Below are 20,492 nucleotides of genomic sequence, written 5' to 3' on the forward strand. Positions count from 1 at the left end.
GTAGCACAGTCTGCAGGACTTGAGGGTTCTAGCTGAGGGGAAGGAACTACCCTCCACAAGCTTCATTTGTTTATTGTCACATGGTGCTGGGGCAGGCCTGGCCCACGCAGGGGAGGTGAGTGCCCACCACTGAGCCAACCCAGCCCCACAAACTCCATGTGAGGTGAGCATCTGCCTCTGTGCCAGCAATGTCCTCTGTGGGTGCACACTGTCCACACAGCTATCAGACGGCCTGATGAAGCCCTGGGCTTGGTGCACTCCACTCCCGATCAGTTCCCAGAGAGATCCTCAGACCTGAGCCTGGCCTGAAGACCGCAGGCTGGCCCATAGGTGCTCACAGACTGGCCAGCTTGGCTGCCCAAGGTTGGCAGGGAGCTTCAGGAATAGAAACGTGTGTCCCGAGTCTCACATGACTGGCCATGGGGAGAAGCCTCTGCTGGTCTGCTGGATGCTGGCCAACTGAGGTAAACAGGTGAAAAACAGGACCCCACCTCCAGGAAGCCCTTCTCCATGTCCAACGGCCTCAGGCAAGTGCTGGTGGGGCAGCTGCTGTGCTACTCAGCTGCAGTTAGCAGCCACCTGCAGACAGGGTTTGAACTGGGGCCAGCAAAGCCTATATCCATCACCCACAACGATGGAGAGGCAGTGGCCTCCCCTGAGGAAGGAGCTGAGCACCCAGGGCAGTCAGGTCTTCAGGGACAGCCCAGACATCCCATTCTTCCTCTTCCCTCTGCAGAGGCCAGAGGGAGAAGGAAGCCCCATGGTTCTGGCTTTGAACACAATTCACCCCTGACTCCACTGGTCCCATGATCTGGTCTCCACTGACACTGGACGGAGGTGCTTGACAGGATGGAGGGTGGGGCGGCGGCAATAGGCAGCAGGCTAGGAGTTCTCATTGCAGCTGTCTGGGGCAGAGGCCGGGGGGTGCCTGTCTCCTGCAGTGTTCTCCCACTCCCTCTTCACCATGACGTAGAGCCTCATTGCTGCCTGGGCATCCTGGATCTGGAAGGAGCACTCATGCCAGTGGTGACTGTGTGACACACAGAGCCACCCACCATCAGTGAACCCCTCACCTACAACAATGGAGAGGCAGTGGCCTCCTCAGAGGAAGGAGCTGAGCACCCAGGCCAGTCAGGTCTTCAGGGGCAGCCCAGATGTCCCATCCTTCCTCTGGAGGTCAGCAGACAGTGGAACCACCAGCCACCCCCAACCTGCCACCCCCTCCTGGCTGTGCCTAGGACACACCCCTGACTTTCTGCCCTTGCACACCCTTGCTCATCCTGAGCCCTTCAGGCCAGCCCCTGTGCTGGGGATGTGCAGCCCAGTGAAGCACACACTTCGCAGAAGACCTCTGTAAGATGGGGAAAAAGACGTGGAGTGGTCACCCACCCACCACCCACCCTGTAGTTCTGTGACCTATCTACAGAAAGAAAGGAAGCTCAGAGGGATGAAGGGGTGAGCACTGCCCTTTAAGGTTCAGCAGATCAGGGATACAGAGTAACAAACAGTGGGCTGGGGTCTCTGCCCTGCAGCACAAGAGCCCAGAGAGCTGCACGGCACACTGCAGGCAAGAGACCATCCTGGTCAGGAGGGCAGGGGGCCTGGGCCACTGACTATGGTTTGGATGTACCTTGCCCCCAAGGTCCTCCATGAGGCAGCATGCAGGTAGCAGACCCGTGAGAGTGGGCCAGTGGGGTCACTGGGGAGAGACCTTGGGAGGCCTGAAGCAGTTCTTGGGCCTCAGTTAACTGTTGTCAAAGTGTTGCTATAAAAAGATCCCCTCCAGGGCTGGGGCTGTAGCTCAATGGGAAAGCACTTGCCTTGCATGTATGAGACACTGGGTTCAATCCTCAGCACCTCTATTATAAAAATAAAGATATTCTATGTTCATCTATAGCTAAAAAAAAATAAATAAAAGACACCCCCACCCCCCTTTCCTGTACTGGATGTGACTCTCCCATAGGCTCCTGCCATTGCACTACATCTGCCATGAGATGAGGCCTTTGCCAGAGATGATGACAGTGCCATGACCTTGAGCTCTAGAACCATGAGTTATTAACTCCTTTTCTTTATAAAATACCCAGCTTTGGGAATTCCATCTCAATAACAGAAAATGGATTAACACCACCTTTGATTTGATTGCTGAACTTTTTTCCAAGTGTTTACATTCAGTATTTTTTGAGTGTTAACTAGATATAAACGCTGAAGACTTAACACATCATAAGCATGCTTTGCTGTTTCATTTGTTTTAAATTAACAGCCTCCTAACGAAGCTGTCCAGGCCCCATCTCTCCTGTGTCTGCTGTCAAGTGACACGTGCTTGAGTTTCAAGATCAGAGACAGCTCCCAAACCCAAGGACTGTCACCTAGGGACACTTACCGAACAGTGCTCTGCCTGCTGGACCCTGATGCCCAGGATTTTCTCAGAAAGTAGTTTCAGAGATGGCCTTCCACTCTGCAAAGGGAAAGGAGAGAGCACAGTGTGCAGGGTGGCTGCCTCTGTTCAGGAGGGTGCCTCCCCAGTAGGGAGGAGATGGCTACCGAGTCCACCCTTCACTGGGAGTGCCAGAGGCATTGAGGGCAGCAGTCACCAGCCAGGACAGGCTGGTGACCCCCCCCCCCTCGACCACACACAAGACAATCTTAAAGGCAATGCCAGGCTGGGGTGTGGCTCAGTGGCAGAGCACTTTCCTAGCATGTGAAGGTTCCATGGTTCCATCCCCAGCACTGGGGGAAGAAAGGGGCTAACATCTCTGTTTCCATCCTCGGCCCCTGCTGCCTCCAGAGGCACCATCTCTCCCTTGGCACCCTATAGGGCAGTGAGCACCTACCCGGGGACCTGCCTTGGGACGAGTGTGTGGAGGACTCGCCCCCTCACACTTGTTTTCAAGGTTGGCAATGAACAGATTCTACCTTTTCTTTGAGTGCTGGGGAAGGAACACAGGGCCTTGTACCTTAGGCAGGCTCCACCCTGACCACGTCCCCAGCCCCAGCTTGTTCTTTTTTTTGGAGGGTGGTATAGTGGATTGAACCCAGGTGTGCTTAATCACTGAAGTACACCCACAGCCCTTTTAATTTTTTATTTAGAGACAGGGTCTCACTAAGTCAGTTAGGGCTTCACTAAGTTGCTGAGGCTGACCTTGAACTTACTATTTTCCTGCCTCAGCCTCCTGAGCTGCTGGGATTACAGGCATGTACCTCCATGCCTGCCCTACTTTTTTTTTTTTTTTGTAGTTGTAGATGGACAGAATGCCTTTATTTTGTTTATTTTTATGTGGTGCTGAGGATTGAACCAGTGTTTCACGCATGCTAGGCAAGCACTCTGCTGCTGAGCTACAGCCCCAGCCCCCTACTTGTTCTTTTTAAGAATCTTTTCAAAGGTTAAAAGTAAAAACAAACCTTAAATCTGTGAAATCATAAGTCTTAAAGGCTAGTTTTATTTTTCTTAATACAATTTGTAAATGTTTATCTGTGAACCACGTAAAATCATTAGAGGTATGTACATCTCACTTTGGGGAATATACAATAAAGATATAAAAACAGAAAGAAAAAAAAAAGTAAAAACAAAAAACATTTTAACCAGTAAGTCAGCTACCAGGGAGCAGAGTGAAAACATCTGACAGAAGCCACACTCATTTTAAGTACCTTTACTTGACTCTTGAAAGGTTTGTATTTCTGGGTGTCCCGGATTTTCTTTTTTGGATGATCAAGAAACAGCACCTAGAAGAAAACAGTGACAAGCAGTTTCAAGGTGTAGTAATGGAACCTCTTTTTCCTACCACCTTAACAAAATTCCTGAAATCAAGGAAGCAGAGGAGAGTCATTAGGAAACAGCATTTGAGCTGGTTCTACATACCAGGAAACTAAAAAGATTTCAATAGCTCATCCTGTGACTTCAGCCCAATTCCCTGAATCAGTGGCCCTCCCATCACCTGTGGCAGTCTCTGAAGGTGATTCCACACACAAGTGGGAAAATGACTTTTTTTTTGATGCTGGGGATGTTCAAGTACTCAACCACTGAGCTACATCACCAGCCCTTTTATTTATCTATTTATTTGCTTCTTCGTCTTTTAAAAATTTATTATTATTTTTTTTAGTTGTATATGGACACAATATCTTTATTTGTTTTTACGTGGTGCTGAGGATGGAACCCAGGGCCTCACATGTGCAAGGCAAGTGCTCTACCACTGAGCTACAACTCCAGCCCTATTTATTTGTTTCATGGGAAAAGGCCTCATTAAGTTGCTGGGGCTGGCCTCCAACTTGCAATCCCTTTAGCCTTCCAAGTCACTGGGATTAACAGGGTACGCCACTGCACCCAGGTCTTTGGTTAGCTCCCAACCGTTGAACATTTATTTTATTTTATTTTTTTTTACCATTTTGGTGCTGGGGATTGAACCCAGTCCTTGTATTGCTAAGCATGTGGTCTACCACTAATCTCTCTCTGAGCCCCAAACATTTAAGAGGAAACTTTACACCACCACCAAGGTTCCTGAAAAGCCTGAGGCTGCTAGATATCCATGGGACATTGATCAGCTGCAGCAACACACCCAGGAAGGATAATGTCCATTCTGTCTGCCCACAGGGTTCTAATCTGCAGGACCCTAAGGAACAGAGGCCGAGGCCACATGCCCTAAGGAACCACCTACTCCCACCAAGTTGGCCCCACACTGGCCACCTGGGAAGGAGGTGAATCCAGCTGGAATGACTGCCAGAGGAAGCCCTCTTCCCTTCCCTGCATATAGGGCAGCTGAAGAGGCAGCAGAAAGGGGCAGGGCACCTGGGTCTGCAACAGGTGTCACACCTGGGAATGTTCTCAAGCTCACTGAAGCTCAGCAGCACAAGCCTCCACTGTTCTGTAAAGGGTTAATTGAGACCCCCCCCCCCTTAACAGAGTGTAGGGATGGCACAGGAGGCTTCTGCCTGGACCTCAGAACACTACACTAGAAGCCTGTGCTGGTGGCCATGGCAAGAGTCCATAGGCATCTCTCCTGCTGGCAGCCCAGGCTCTTACTTTCCCTTGGCTTCCGTTTCCTTTTTGGTACTGGGATTGAATCCAGGGGCGCTTAACCACAAAGCTGTATCCCCAACCCTTTTTATCTTTTGAGACAGGGTCTCGCTAAGTTGTTGAGGCTGGTTTTGAACTTGTGATCCTCCTGCCTGCCTCTCAAGCCCCTGGGAATAGAGGCATGTGCCATTGTACCCAGCTCCCTCTGCTTCCTTTGAACCATTCAAGCATTTGCTCACCAACTGAAAGTGACCCATGCCCTATGCCCAGCTGGGGTTTTCCCAGGATGCTGGGGAAAACACAAGGCCAGGCTCCTAGCATCAGAGATGCTCAGTACCCACCACAAAGTCAGATGAGGGCCAAGGGTTGTCTGCTGCATAAACAAGTTTCTGTGCAAGGGACCCTGGTCACAGGTGGACAACCAGTCATCAGGCCTTCCCCCAGCTCAGTCAGGTATCCCACGAAAGGTACCCTCTGTGTCCTGTGGCCAGAGCCCCTTCTTTTCCTTAGGGAAGGATATCAGCCCCTCAGGCACTGGAGTCCCACTGTAGCTTGTGGTTCTCAAAACAAGTGCCACACACCTCCTGACATCCTGAGAACCAAATAAGCAGCATCCAAGTATTCCCAACGTGGGGTCATGGGACAAATTCAAAAATAACAAGTCCCATAACAATACTTCTAGAGACAGACATGAGAAGGTAAGTGCTGCACACACGAAAGAGAGTGGGCCCTATGTCCCCAGGAGGTCAGAACCCAGCACCTTTAAATCATTGTGAAGCGCGTGCCCCACCAGGATTCTGCCCTTGAGCATTTCTGCCACTTCCCTCTGCACAACCTCAAGCTCTTCTCCTGAAAATCAAAACAGAGAAGTGAGTTTTGGCAACATAAACCACAGCCAGGGGTGCTCAATGCTACCCCTGACCAGACCAAAGCTAACAGGCCAAGTCCCCAATGCCATGCAACTGAAAGCCTCAGAGGTTCTGGTGGGCCCAGACTCTTGCTTTCCCTTGGCTTCCGTGGGGAAGCCATGAAGGACCTACGGGCATAGATGTCTTGGGCTTCCTCCCACTACCTGCTCCCATCTCAGCCCACAGGAGAGTTCATAAGCACCAAGACTCTCAGAGGCATCTGACAGTGCAGTCAGCTTCCTGCAGTAACCAACTATCAGGCTCAAGTGCTGTGGTTTTCCAGGTAGAAATAAAAGGAAGACTGTACCATGGACAGCAGAAGCTTTGCTGCCCTAGATCCGGGGCTCAGGAGGCAGCTCCATCTGCTCCCTCGTCGCAGGCACCCTTCAAGGACCACCTTACCCCCACTCCACCCAGGAGAGCCCTCTCCCACCCTTACCCCCAATCCCATCAGAAGTCTCACAGAACCATGCTTGCACCATCTGCCTGCCCAGTCCCAGCCAGAGCTGATCAAACCAGCTTCCCTCCAGGAACTGAAATCAGGAGATGCTGGTCAGTCTAGGGTTCTGAGTAGTGGCAGGGCCATCTTGATGGCCATATGCCTAGGAGAAGTAGACAGGCAGTGTGCAGAAAGGCCACATGGCCCAGGACCCTGATGATGACCACCAGGTTTCTTCAGGTAGCAAGTATTAGAGCCTCCCAGGTGATGCCCGCTATCACATCACATGCAGACTTGGCCTCTGCTGTATCCAGGGTTGGAGTGCTTCTGGTCACCTAACAGTCATCTCCCCTCTGCTCACCACCAGCTGATAACCCTTCCTATTTCTACCCGATTCTGAATGTCACCCATAGGAAGCCTATTAAAATAGAGGCTAGACCAGGCTTCTCACTGCCTTCCCAGGGCTTCCCAAAGGGACCCTGTGATCTGTCCCCGAGATCCTATCCCCAAAGTTCCCATTGGCCTCTTTCCTAATCCCCAACACACTATCTCAGTCCCCATTGCACACAGCACAAAGCAATTCTAGAACCACCCTGTTTTTTAATAGGTGGGGGGGGGGGAACACCAAAGCAAAGGAAGAAAGGGCAGGGAAGCCACGGGAACACACTGTTCCTCCTGGGAGGCAACTACCCCTGGGCACAGCACACAGGATGCCGAGTGCCCTGAACAAACTAGGGCAGCAGGGGCAGAGAAGAGAACATAGGTGCTGCTCCCCAGAGCTCCTGCACTGTGGGTGCCATACCCTGCTTGAGCTTCTCGGGCCGAATCCCACTGACCGCTGTCCTGTAGTCTGTCACGGGCTCGGTGGGCTTCACGTACTTGTCATAAACGCACTTCCCATACTGGTTCACGAGGGACACGCGGGCCACGATGCTCTCCTCCCCCTTGGGGCCCACGCCCACCATCTCACAATCCAGGGCCAAGGCTCTTGTCAGGCTGAGGGAACCAGAGGCTCAAGTGTAATAGGCCCTGAAGCCCAGGATGCAGGCCAGACCCTGAGGGAGCCTGGGTGAGGCCCTGCATCAATGCTGCGCACCCGTGACATGCTGTGCCACACCAGTTCTCAGCAGGGTCCTGGGTGGTGCTTGCTCCATTCAACCAGAGGAAGGGACCCTCTGTCCTGAAGAGCTTACACCCCAGAAGTCTGGAAATCCCCAGCTGCCCCAGCCCCCAGCCACGCATACCCGTGGAAGGCCTGTTCCTTCACCAGGGTGGTGCTGCTCTCCCTCTGGCCCAGCTGCCTCCTTGCTATCCTGGCTGCCTCTGGGCCTATAGCAGCTTCGATATCTGCTGGATCAACATCATCAAACCAGATGTCTTCCCTAAAAGACAAAGACAAAAGCAGCTGACCACCAGAAAGGTCTGGCTGTTGGGGAGAGACTTGGGGTGCAGGTGGGCTCAAGTATGGTGGAGACTGTTCCTCCTACAAACACTGGCCTGGCTGTGCCTACTGTTTGAATCATTGTGACCTTTCCTTCCAACTCCTTTCTTTTATCTTTATTTTATTTACTTATATGTCGTGCTGAGGATTGAACTCAGGGCCTCATACATGCTAGGCAAGTGCTCTACCACTAAGCCACAACTCCAGCCCCACCTTTCTTTTAGTTAGCAAATATGCTCACTACTCAAGATTCACGAAGCAGAAAAACCCAAAGAACATCAAACAGAAACAGATAGTTCCCTGTCAGCAGGATGATGGCTGCCGTTTTCTTTCTAATTACACAAGTAACAGGCTCACCATCCAGTGACCAGGATACACAGACGGGCACCAGGGCAGAGTACACACAGACCCCCACCGTGGTCTGCTCATGTGCCTGCCTACTGCACTCCAGTCCTCAGGGTCTGCTTCGACGCCATCCCTTAGAAAGGCTCCTCCTGACTCCACTGGATGCCCTTCCCTCTTGTTGTGTGCCTGTCTCCTTCTCCCTCACTTGGTCCACCTTGAGCATACTCGTTACTAAACGGCTTGTGTCCCCTGCTTACTATCAACCTCCAGAGGGAAAGACCTTGATGACAGCTCCACTGGAGGCAGCCTGCCTGGCGCAGCACAGGAGGTGCCTACACGCCGCTTCCCTTTGACCTTCAGCACCCAGGCAACACCAAGTCAGCCTCTGGCTCACAAGCATGTCCCCTCCAGGTGATCACCACAGTGCTTACTGAGTGGTCACCAGCAATGAGCCAAACATGCTGTACCTAGGTCTCCTTGGACTCCACAGATGGCCACACAGAGGCAAGGGGATGCCAGGAGTCCATCTACACTGTCCTACTGGTAAGAAGCAGAAACGGGCCTTGCATACAGGTCTGCCTGGCTCCACGCTTGCTCACGCTACAGGGCTTTGTTGGTGCTCACTAAGCACAGAGCTCTGTGCTACACCCTGGAGACATGGTGGCGACCCTAAAACAAGCTCTGCCTTCATCACACCTACACTCTGGGGAAGAGGCAAGAAGTAGGCAAGCAGGAAACAAGCATCAGGCTATGGTGTTGGAGGCACCTGGCCAGTGGCCTCTGTTCCTAGGGAGACAGGCCTCAGCACCTCTGTCCTCAGTGGTGAGGACCGGGCCAGGCATGGTTGCAGAAAGGGGGCAGAAGACCTGCACCACCACAGCACAGGTGCCAGTACTTACTCAGTGGGCAGGGCTGGAGCTGAGGCCACAGCTGCTTCCTTAGCTTTCCGCTTCTTATGCTTGATGTTCCCTTGTTTCAAAGAAACGTCACCATTTGTCCTTTTCTTGGCTCCTTTCTTATGCTCTGCTCCCTTGGCCTCTGTGGGAGGTACTGGCACAATCCTTTCCCTCCTAGATCCAGAGGGAACAGAGCCCCTTGTGGCCTCCTGGTCTTTTTTTGTTGGCATCTCCTCTCCCTTGACTTTAGCTGAGGTCTCTTTTCTGTTCTGTTGGTTAAGGTGAGGCTGCTTTTTTGGATCCATCTGAGAGACAACAGGCTTTTCTGGGGTTTGTGATGTTTGCTTCAGCAGCTAATAGGACCCAAAATAAAATACAAGCCACATTTTAATTTGGAATGACATAGACCATGTTGAAAAACATGTATGCACATATGTATAAATGCACGTCCATCACATCTACACATATTGTGGTCAGCACCACTGATCTGGCTCTGAATAGTTTGGAAAATCCTTTTTCCATTCTTACCTAAGTCACTAGTGGAGAGATGCCTTTTTTTGCTTCTCTCATATAATGCATAATTTTACACCCACTTTTCTAGTCCTACAAAACTTCAAGCTAACATTCTATACTTTAAAAACCTGTTGAGCAACTAAACTTCACAGAGCACTTCACCGAGTGCCTGGGAAGAGGAGACAGGCAGCTTTTTCACTTGAATAAATTTGGAATTGATTTTAGGGTTAATTCCCTTGTGACTCAGATCAACATTTCCCTCACACCATCTCTGGGCTTGCTACTGTTCAGGGCCTCAGGAAGACAGAGGGCCATGTTCAATGGAAAGAAAAGCTACTATCAAATGGGTGGCAGGAGGTGCTCCAAGGTCTTGGAGCCCAATTTCCTCTTTGTGCTCAAATCCCTTCTGGGCTGTTGTCCTCAGTTAAGACGCGTGGCAGCCAGTTGAGAGCGGATGAGGTAGGTTTCTACTTTATTATTTCTATAACAGTTAAAGACCAAATGATTTACTTCCTTGCAGAAATCACAGAAAAACCAGTTTTTTCCCTATAGTGAACAATCCTTCTATGCATTTGATTACTTTCCTGTAAGAAAGAGAACAAACCTGTACTTAGGAAATCATACAGAACCCTGGGGTTGCCCATGGGCCTGTAACAGGTTCTTAGTGTCAAAAGAGAAAAATGATTTGGAACATCCACATTAAGATACAAAGCAGAGTGTCTCGGTTCAAGAAGTTCTTTATCCTCTCCCTCTTGTTCACCAAGGCTCCATGAAATACAAGCCAGAAAACTGTTTGAAGGTTGGTCACAGTGAAGAGCACAAACTCAAGTAAGAATGTTGTAAATCTGGCTCTCAGCTCTGCCATTTACTAGCTGTGTGACCTCAGGCCAGGTCCCTTAAGCTCTGTGTGCCTCAATTTCCCCATGAGCAAAACAGGGACAGTAACAGCAGCTAATTCTAAGTGACTAAGGACTTGAAAGCGGAGCAGGGCAACCTCTACAGTCCTTCCGGGTCGGCCTGCTGGGTGAGGCCCTGTGCCCAGCAGCAATCCTGGGTCGTTTACTGCAGCTGTAAGGAGACAAGCCTCTCGGGTGTTAGCGGGGTAGGTAGGAACACAGCCCAGATCGTGTGGCAGGTGTCAGCACGTCTCAGGAGCTGAACAGCCGCGGCAGCTGTCATCAACGACCAGCTCCTTCAAAGCCCGAGTTGCGGAATCCTCTATACCTCGTGTCTGCCACCGGCACCGGCTAGCCACAGGGTCGCTCGGTCCCTCCCGATGGCCTCTCCTGCCAACGGCTCTCTCTGTAAGGATGTTTTTTGCGGCCACTCCGTTCTGCGCTCTGCGACGCCCCAACCAAAAGCCTTGGGGTGCTTGCATCGGCCCCCGCCCCGTCTCACCTCCCTCAGCGCCTTCCAGTTTTGAGAAAAGTCTTCGGGGGCCTTGGGAGGCCGCCCCACGGCCACTCTGGGGACGCTTCCCGGCGTGCTGCTTCCTTCTCGCGCTTTGCTCTTCCAGAACCTCTTCTTGCTTCTCTTCCGCGCGAGCTTCCCGACAGCACCCGGCTGAGCGGCGAGGATGCTCGCGGCACGCTCGGAGGCCAGGGCCTTCGCCTTCATCCCTGTGCGTCCCGCGCGCCGCAGCTGCACCTGCACCTGCGCAGCTAGCTCCAGGCCACGGGGTGCAGGCCCCGCCCCGGAAGAGGACCCACGAACGACCCCGGAAGCGGCAGCACATGGCTGGCGGGCCTCCGCAGCGCGTTCCAGCGCCTGGAAGTGCTCTTCCCTTAGCGACTCGCTGAAAACCGGGTGTACGCCTGTGGTTCCGCACGGCCGGGAGCGGGGAGGGACCATTCTCTTGCCCGGAAATAGGGCCGGCGCCCTGGCGATCGGCGCTGGGGGTCAGCCACCCAGGGTCGGGTTAGGGTGAGCCTGGGGTCCCACTGAGATCCGGGGTGGAGTTGAGAAACGCGAACACCGGAAGGGATCGGGGGCCTCGCCCTCGCGCAGCACCCCGCCGGAGCGGCCGGAAGGGGGCGGGCGAGCGCTGCACAGGACGCGGGGAAGCCCGAACCGGTCCGCGCTCACAGGTCCCCTGCTCTGGGGCTGCGAGGCTGCCCGCAGGTTCTGATGTTCTTATCAGAGAGCGATGTCACCAGCACGCCAGCTCGGCTCCGGGGCTCGGGGGTGCCCCGCCGAGCTGTAGCCGCCCCCGAGGAGTCGGGTGGCGCTGCGAGGGTCCGGGCCCTGCCCCGGCAGTGCCGGAAGCCTGCCCTCTCCCCAACCCGAGCCAATCACCAGGACCCGGTTTCGAGGAAAAGGAAAAAGAAGTTATATTGTTTTGCCAACAAAAGAGAACGGGACTCCTGGCCCAGAGGCTGTGGTTCTGCCGGTCACGGGAACGGGGTTAGAGGTGATTCCCAGGCTGCGTGGCCCGGTTCTCTGTTGGAGTTGGAAGTCACGTGTTCACTTGGGAGCCAGTAGTTTCTGAGAACTCCTGGGCGGTCCCCAGGTCTGAAGGGCTTCGTTCCTGTGGTGGGTTTGTACTCAAGAACTGGAAGTCTGCCTGAAATGGGGAAGAAGGGTGACCCCGCTCCCCCCACGCCCCGAGTTTGGGGAGCGGGGAGAAACACGTTCATTTAAAAAATAAGTCGCGGTGGCAGAGAGCAGGGGCTGTATTCAAAACATAAAGAGGACGCTGCTGTTTCGGATGCACCCCCAGACGGAAGCAGCCCCAGCCCAGGAGTGGTGTCCCCACAGGGAGGTGGACCCCAACTTAGGCCATGCGGGTCCTTGACATTTTTCCAGAAAGGGATTTAAGAACAGGTCAAAGTGAGGCAATACATTGATTTTTATCTGGAGAAGGAAGCCATTCTCCATTTCAGATGGGGGCCCTGAATTCAGTTTCATTCTCTACTAGGGATTGTTTTCTGATGTTTTTGATGAAAAATCTACACTGATTTCCCTTGGGGGGTGTTCATTGTTCTGCGTTGTGAATTTAAACAGTACTGCGTTGGTGTAACATTGAGAACTAATTGAGAGTATGACATGTGAATGAAGACATCAGATTCTTGTGGTATAAATCAGAAATATCTATTTACTGAGCAGTTTTCTTTCTCCTCTCTTTACTTATTGGCACATTATAATCATACATAATAATAGATTCATTGTGACATACTCATATTTGTATGTAACATAGGATCTGTTTTTCTTTAGGTCCAGGTCAGGAGAGAGGTTACTAAAGGACCTGTGGATAAGGATAAGGATTGCCAATCAATTTATTTATTTTTTAATATTTTATTAGTTATTGGTGGACCTTTATTGTTTATATGTGGTGCTGAGAATTGAACCCAGTACCTCATACGGGCGGGGCAAGCTCTGTAGCCCCAAACCCAGCCCCCGACAGTCAATTTAATAGTATTATTTGTGATCAAAGTATGTGGAAGGAGCACTTAAATCTGACCTTTTTAAAACATGGGCAGAAGAGAGGAGTGCATGGTACAGGGAGGGGCAGCTTACCTGGTGGTGACTGAACAGGAAAGAGAGAGGGGAAGGGACCCCAGGAACCCCATACTCCCTTCAGGGGCACACCTCCAGTGACCTAATTTCTCCCCACTAGACTCCACCTCCTAAGGGTTCCTCCACCTCCCAATATTGCCACAGGCTGGGAACCATACCTTTCGTATATCTGACTATAATGGGGAGCGGGAGGGGTGGGGAGCACAAAGAGTGTTTTGGAGCATGTTAAAGACCTTCCCAGGAGATGCATTGGGGTTGCTAGGTGGGTTTGCAAGGGTGAGTGCAGAGATGTGGGGCTATGTACCTGCTCTGTGACTCTCCCCATGGGGTATGGGTGCAGACTGGGCAGGTAGTTGTGAGGGCATAAGGGTGTAGATGTCCAAAAAAGAGTAACACAGGGAGGGCCACAGTCTTCTGGGTGAAGAGGACAGGTGCAAAGGAGGGAGTGTGGGAAGCGGGTGTGGAGTGGGGAGGCCAGCTGCCAGGGCAGAGCTCTGATGCCTTTTGTGCAGCCTCTGGTCAGCCAGGGTGGAGACCTCCAGGGAACTATCTAAGGCCTGGCATTCCAGGCAAGCCTCCGTCTCCAGTGCCCTGGATCAGAGCTCCCTCTTCTTCAGACTGGACCGTGGAGCCAGCCCCCTCCCAGGAGGCCAGGTGTGCATGGCTGGGGGGCTCTCCTGGTGCAGGTCCAGGTTGGGATCTGTCCCAGAGCAAGGCCAGGTTGCAGCAGGAGGAGCTGCCGACTGCCCATCCCACTGCCTTGTCTGGGAGGAAGCTCCCTAGAGTCCCGCCCCGCCTGCCCAGCCCACCACAAGAGCTTGACATTCCATCCTGACCAGATTCCGTGTCACCAGGGCCCCTCTCCTGCCACAGGGCCTTTCCTGAGGATGAGCCAGCTTCACCCCTGGGTGAGATGCCAGCCTCTGTCCATGGCTGGTGTCAGGGGAGTCCTTGCTGGTGCCTTCTTTGTCCTGGGCTGCTTGGCACTCTCCGATTTCCAGCAGGTGGGCTCATAGCAGAAGCTAGCTGTTCAGTCTTCTGGTGGTGGGGGGGGGCTGCCAAACAGCTCTGAGAATGTGTAGACCTGGTCTTTTAGCTGACTGTATCAGCTTTGGGCATACTGGGTGGAGGAACCCGAGTTTGGTGTTTGGGGGGAGAAAGGGGCTCACTGAAGAGGGAATTGGTTTCTCCCGGTGATAGTGACAGACGCGTTTTTCCCAGATTGTGAAAGTCACCCTTCTCTGCCTCTCCCCGATTAGCCAGCCCCTGCTCTCCCTCTCCCTGCCTCCGACTTCCTCTCCTTGTTCTTGCCTTCTGCCCCTTCTTCCTCCTCCTCTTTCTGTCTTGCAGAACTTTCTTGAGGCCCTGGAGCCCAAGGACCTGGCTTCTTACTTTGGCCCCAGTGCTACCTTTGAAGGTACTTGCCCTGGTGTTCTCTAAGCCAGGGGAGTTTTTCAGGACTTGGGTGGGGTACCTCCCCCCTGAATCAGTTCCAGGGTTTTTGATGGCTCTTGAGGGAGGAGGGAGGAGAAGTTGTTTCACCCCTGTTAATTAGCTCTGTTACTTCCTGCCAACTTGATAAAGCTGCTCTGGGTATTCTGGCTGGGCTGGGGTTCTGACCCTAGGCTTCTGTTAAACATCCCACAGGAATGGTCATTAATGGGCCAGTCCCTTCCACGTGGCCCCTGCTGGGCTGGCGCATTTTCAGGAACTTTGTGGTTTCTGGCCATGGATGTAAATATTTATTTCATTTGTGGGAAACAAGACAGGCGCTGAACCGGCTTCCTCCAGAGCCTGGCTGCCATCTTCTCTGGCTTCCTTGTGGTTTGCCTGGGGCCTGGCTGGAGGACTGCTGGGGCAAGGCGGCTGCTCCACATCTGCCCCTACCTGGGCCAGGATACTGTTGCCTGGGTTCTGAGTCTTCTGGGTTACCTTGGTGGGAGACAGTGAGGCTGTCCTGGGCTCCTGCTTTCCAGGGAGGCTGGAGGCTCCATGAGGAGTCTCTTCCCTCTTAGTGGGGCTCATGACATTGCTTGTGAAACATCTGTTTCAAAGCCAAGTTCAGTTTGCTGAGCACTGGTTCAGCCCCAGACAAGCCCCCGAGAGGAGAGGCAACTTGTCCACCAGTCCTCTAGATGGGGAGGGCAGGACTCACACCCAGGCCCTGCTTCCAGGCCTGTGCACCTACCCACTCTCCTTTGTCAAAGTAGGAGGACCTGGGTGGGCGAGCAGGAATTGGTGAAGTGGCTCCTGTCTTCACAGTGCCCCAGTTCATGGTGGCCCCAGTTACCTGCAGCTGTGAGGATGGGCTGGGGAGCTGCACTGCAGGGCCATGTTCTGCTCTCTGAGGGTCCTTCTCCTTCCACTATGAGCTGGGCCTCCTGTCCCCCTCCTTTACCAGTGAGGGGGTGGTAAACACCTCCTTGAGGCTACTGAGGGGGCCCCCCAGCCACTGCTTCATGAGAGGCTCTGCCCTAGGGCAGCAGGGCACAGTGGCCAGGGTCACATACTGTTCTTCCCACTTGGTGAGTGGGAGCTTGGGACAGCAACAGGGATAGGGTGCTGAGGGTGTGGCTGGTGGGCCCCAGGGTGCAAATTCCCTCAAGGCTGAATGTTCTGACCTGACACTGCATCCCATCTTTGCCTAATATCAAACCCCAGGGAGGGAGATGGAGGCTCAGAAAAACAGGCCACCCATTTAGCTGGTGGCAGAGCCAGATACAAACCCAGCTTTGTGGACCCCAGGTTACTGGGAAAGATGAGAACCTGGGCTCTGAGTGCAGCTGGAAGCCCTGCCACTCCTTACTCCCTGCAGCTGGGCCTCTGCATCTCCACCTGGGTTGTTACAAGGACAACACTGTGTCCCATGTTACAGCACAACAATCTTTCCACAAACAGAGCTGTTTGTACTGTTTTGCACCCTGGTCCCTGAGCTGGGAGCCCCAGCCAGAGCCAGGAAAGATGCCATTCAGGCTCAACCTGTTGACATGGGCTCTGCTGGTCCCTTGAGATGCTTCTGTCCTCAGGCCTGGAGTCCCATGTGGGTTTATTACAGGGCCGTGAACATGAGCAGAGGTTCAAGTGTGGGCAGGGGGTATTGGCAGCATGTGGTGCACAGCAAGCCCAGTCCAGGAGGACCTGGATTCCTGCCTTCCATGAAGATGGGTTTTGGATGTGGACTCAAGAGAGGGCTCAGGCAAGGCCTGCCCAGTGCTGATATCCCAGAGGGCCTCTCCTGCAGGGGATATGGTGATCCTCCAAGGAGAGTGGGTACTGTGTGCTGGAGGCTGCTTTTTCTACTATAGGAAGGTGACATCTTGGTGGGTGCGGGAAGACTGTATGTCCAGCCAGTGAAGAGGCATCACTGGGAGCGGGTGTCTCACTGGAGCAGTGCCCAGCCGCACCTGATCCACAGGCCCGCAGTCCCAGAGTCTGTACAAGGTACAACTGGGAAAGGGAGGGTAGGACACCATAAAGAGCTCAGCAGAGGGACTGACTTCCAACACCAAGGAGGCTCTGCAAAGTGTCCCGCCATCATGGAGGCATCTTTAGGATGCAGGGGAGTCCCCAGTATAGGAGATGGTGCCGGGGCTCATGTGGCCAACAGCTGTCTATTTAGTATACTGCCCACCTTGAGCAGCCCTTCCCTGTTTACAGGGCACATTCCCAGGCATGCACCTTTCTGGTCCCCACCCAGGACTGCAGGACTGAGGTTCCCTTGTTGCAAATGGGGACCTGGTGGTTCAGAGGTGGAATGTGGCTACCTAGGCCCACACAGTGGCCCCAGGACAGCCAGGGTCTGCTACCCACAGTCTAGGATAGTGTAGTCTGAATCTGGGTGCAAGTAGGGTGGTGTGTTGAGCTTTTTCCATCTTGGGGGTGAACCTTTTTTCTAACCTGTGCCCTGAGTGGGGTACACAAGGCAGAGGAGGGTATTGGGCTTTGGATAGACCCTGAGGGAGTGGGAGGGTGCCTGGATTGGTGACCCAGTGGACAAGACAGCCATTGGCATTTCCTCCTGGGCCCCACCCTCCTGTGTGTCCCAGAAGGCCTGGTCCCAGTGGGGGTGTGAACTGGGTTTCTGGCTTCTGAGAGCTATGCTTTTCAAGCTGCCAGACTCTCTTCTTTTAGCTCCCCAGCACCTGCTTTCCAGAAGCATCACCCTCAGCCTTCCATCCACTCCAGGCCGTCCTTCCCCTCGTCTCCAGAGACGGAGACGGGCTGTAGGGGGCACCCTGCACCTGGAACTGCTGGTGGCTGTGGGCCCCGATGTCCACCAGGCTCACCAGGAGGATACAGAACGCTACATACTCACCAACCTCAACATTGTGAGTCCTGGGTGGAGGCGCTGGCCCTTGTGGGATATGGCTTAGGCCTCTGGTGGGGCTCTGTGCTGTCCTTGGGAGCCTCTGGACACAGTGCCCCAGAGCTGAGCTCGGTGGATTGAATACAGATTTGGAGCTCAGGCCGGGGCCAGCTGGGGGCCTGGAGCAGGGAGAGGCCTGGCTGCTGTCTTCTTCCTCCTCCCTCCCCTTCTCCAGCAGCAGAGGTGGAGGAGGTCTGAGAACCCCTCAGCTCTGACAATAGCCTCTTGCCATTAGGACCGTTTGCCTCTGGTTGCCCTCGACTCTGCTCCTCCCAGGGTCCATCCTCCTAACACTACGCTGGAGGTGCAGGCTGCTCACAAGCCTCTGCTCCCACACTCAGTTCCAGCCTCCTGCTCAGGAACAAGCAGGGTAGATCAACGGTCTGAAGTCTAAACAGACAGTCTGTCAGTGGAGAGGCCCATTTCCATTTCTTACAGGGATGAGGGAGGGCAGGGGACACCACTCCACAAACCATCACCTCAGAACAACCAGTCAGGCAAAGATGATCTCACCCACTTAGTTATCAAGTCTAACCCAACAGACCTGTGGACGGAAGTGCCAGCACTAGAGAGCCATATGGAACAGGCATTGAGAACACCCACTCCAGGCTAGGGGCCAGTCCCTGCAAACCTCAGGGTTCAATCTGGCGGATGATGTTTACCCACCAGGGTGCAGTGACAGCATACCACCTGGTAGATTCAGCTATTAAGAACTGGTCTTAGGAATTTGACTAACTGGTCTTTAGGAACATCTAGAAAATTAGCTTCAGATGATGAGTGAAAACTGGTCTCTTCCTGCCCCTGGTCTGCTCCAGAGGTGGGCTAGAGGAGGTTCATCTGGTCCCAGCCTCAGGTCTATCACCTATTTTGGACAAAAGGGGAAGTCCCCCTCTGCATCTAGTCATTCTACCCAAAGCCCGTCCCCAAGCCTGCACTGACCCAGGTGGTATCTGTGCACCCCTCATCCTGCAGGGGGCTTGGGTGCAGCCACTCACACCTGTTGGTCACTCCCTTTATAGGCATGGTCAAATCTAGAACAAGCTGTATAGGCCTAAGCCCTGACAGTGATGTTTTCTCAGTGAAAAGTCTTTCCTCTAAATTGTTTGAAACTGTTGCTTTCAGATTTTAATCCCTTTCTCCAGTTCTCATATACTGAAATCTAGTCACCCAGCACAGGCTCCCTCTGGTCCTTTATGTTTCTTGAGGACAGCTAGGTGGTGAGGTGGGACTTGCCCATGCCCAGATGCTGCCCAGGGTGGTAGTGGCTGTTGTCAGCACTGGGCACCCACTTTTGCCAAGTACTTCGTAGCTACCTGTCTCTGAGTCTGCCAACAACCAGGGAAGGCTTTATGTCCATTTTACAGATGCAGAAACTCAGTGGTTAGTGAACAGGATCCTGAACACATGCCTAGGAAGCAGCAGAGGTTGGATTCAAGCTCAGGACAGTGATAAGGCCATCGCTGTTTTGGGGACTGTGTCCTTTAAAAGACAAGCTGGCATGAACAACAGCAGTGTGTGGACTTCGAGCTGCACCTGACTCAGGGACCCCCAGCAGGAGCAGGAGAGGGAGTGTGGCTGGGGAGGGCTCCGGGGGAGGAGGGGCCTCAAGCAGGAAGGACAGGTATTGCTGGCAGGTAGATGTAGAAAGGGCAGGATGAAGAGTCTGAGAGAAGCTGTGTGTTTGGAACAGTCCAGGCTAAGGGCAGTTTGCTTCCCCCAGCATGTGGGTTTCTTTATGTTAACTGGCCTTCCTAGAAGGGCATCTGCCCAACTGTTTTGGACTGGCTCCTCATGCTGATGAAGCACCCTTGCCTGCCCTCTCTCTACAGGGCCCCTAGAGCAAAGCCTACTCTTCCCACCCCTGTGTTCCCTCTCCTGTTTGTCCTCCAACAGGGGTCAGAACTGCTGAGGGACCCGTCCCTGGGGGCTCAGTTCCGTGTGCACCTGGTGAAGCTGATCATTCTCACAGAGACCAAGGTAGGCACCAAGGTGGATTTCTACTGAGCTGAGCTGACGTGCAGTCAGCACTCCCTGTCCTCTTGACCTTCCTGTGGATGCCCTAGACCAGGTGCAGGCTGTCAGCCAGGCAGACCTGCTCCCTTTCTGGATATCCTGGCTCTCAGGTGTGGTGAGCAGCTGTGCTTCTTGGAACCTCAGCTTCTCACCTGTAATGTTGGGCAATGCCAGGTCGTTAGGAAGACCAAGTGGGAGACATACCCACAGCCTGCACCATCCTTAAAAAGTGGGTTGTGTTATTGACCCCAGGATGCTCCCAACATCACAGCCAACATCACCTCGTCCCTGTTGAACGTTTGTGAGTGGAGCCAGACCATCAACCCTGTGGATGTCACAGACCCTGGGCATGCCGACCTGGTCCTCTACATCACCAGGTAGCTGGGCTCCTCAGGGCCAGGCCTTCTGTCTACCATTGACCTTCCTGCCCTCTTCACATGTGGCCTGGCTGCAGTGAGCACCAGTGCCCACCTGGACTCTTCTCTTGTCAAGGTTCGACTTGGAGTTGCCTGATGGCAACCGACAAGTTCGGGGGGTCACCCAGCTGGGGGGTGTCTGTTCCCCCTCCTGGAGCTGCCTCATCACAGAGGACACTGGCTTCGATCTGGGGGTCACTATTGCCCATGAGATTGGGCACAGGTATGTGCCCCACCAGCTGGCCAGAGAGCTGATTTGGGTTCCTAGGATGGAGGGTGTGGTCTTGAGGGCAGTGGGCGTGGCAGAGCCTGCCAATAGGAGTCTGCTCCTCTGACCCACTGAAATAGGAAGGGTAGGAGCGAGACAGGGACATCTGACACTTCTTGATTACTGAATGATTAAAAGAACCCACCAAAAGCAAAACAACTTAGCAATTAAACTAAGTTTTGTAGAAAATTCAGGTTTTAAAAAAAACAGGCTGTAGGGCTGGGGCTGGGGCTTAGTGGTAGAGCACTTGCCTAGCATGTGTGAGGCACTGGGTTTGATTCTTATCACCACATATAAATAAATAAAATAAAGGTCCATTGACAATTTATTTTTTTTATTTTTTTTAAGAGGAGAGAGAGAGAG

At 53.3% G+C, this 20,492-nt stretch overlaps 2 protein-coding genes across 9 annotated transcripts in view; one reads left to right on the forward strand and one right to left on the reverse strand.

Moving 5' to 3' along the window:
- Positions 1 to 56: 56 nt before the first annotated feature.
- Positions 57 to 11,549, reverse strand: Rexo4 (RNA exonuclease 4). 6 transcript variants are annotated; one of them, XM_005336963.5, is made up of 8 exons: positions 10,949 to 11,549; positions 9,041 to 9,390; positions 7,600 to 7,737; positions 7,158 to 7,351; positions 5,769 to 5,857; positions 3,646 to 3,720; positions 2,381 to 2,455; positions 57 to 1,002 (listed from the first exon to the last, which is right to left on the reverse strand). In XM_005336963.5, exons 1-8 carry the CDS (start codon positions 11,399 to 11,401, stop codon positions 883 to 885), a joined length of 1,494 nt encoding a protein of 497 aa, XP_005337020.2. In that variant the 5' UTR covers positions 11,402 to 11,549; the 3' UTR covers positions 57 to 882. The 6 variants fall into 6 exon arrangements, with proteins under 6 accessions (XP_005337020.2, XP_013219058.2, XP_013219057.2 ...); XM_013363604.4 differs by having other exon boundaries at positions 57 to 1,030; XM_013363603.4 differs by having other exon boundaries at positions 57 to 1,073.
- A 469-nt stretch (positions 11,550 to 12,018) lies between these two features.
- The window catches only part of Adamts13 (ADAM metallopeptidase with thrombospondin type 1 motif 13), a 31,281-nt gene continuing 22,807 nt past the window's right edge, over positions 12,019 to 20,492 (forward strand). For 2 of the 3 annotated variants that reach the window (XM_078048553.1, XM_078048555.1), the window contains exons 1-6: positions 12,019 to 14,070; positions 16,372 to 16,507; positions 17,198 to 17,394; positions 19,326 to 19,409; positions 19,698 to 19,822; positions 19,938 to 20,084. In XM_078048553.1, coding sequence (XP_077904679.1) covers positions 13,954 to 14,070; positions 16,372 to 16,507; positions 17,198 to 17,394; positions 19,326 to 19,409; positions 19,698 to 19,822; positions 19,938 to 20,084 — 806 coding nt within the window. In that variant the 5' untranslated portion in view covers positions 12,019 to 13,953. The remainder of the gene's footprint in view (positions 14,071 to 16,371; positions 16,508 to 17,197; positions 17,395 to 19,325; positions 19,410 to 19,697; positions 19,823 to 19,937; positions 20,085 to 20,492) is intronic. The other variant, XM_078048554.1, reaches the window with a different exon arrangement.

The sequence above is a fragment of the Ictidomys tridecemlineatus genome, chromosome 4 (genome assembly GCF_052094955.1).
Source record: "Ictidomys tridecemlineatus isolate mIctTri1 chromosome 4, mIctTri1.hap1, whole genome shotgun sequence".
Taxonomy (NCBI): Eukaryota; Metazoa; Chordata; class Mammalia; order Rodentia; family Sciuridae; genus Ictidomys; species Ictidomys tridecemlineatus.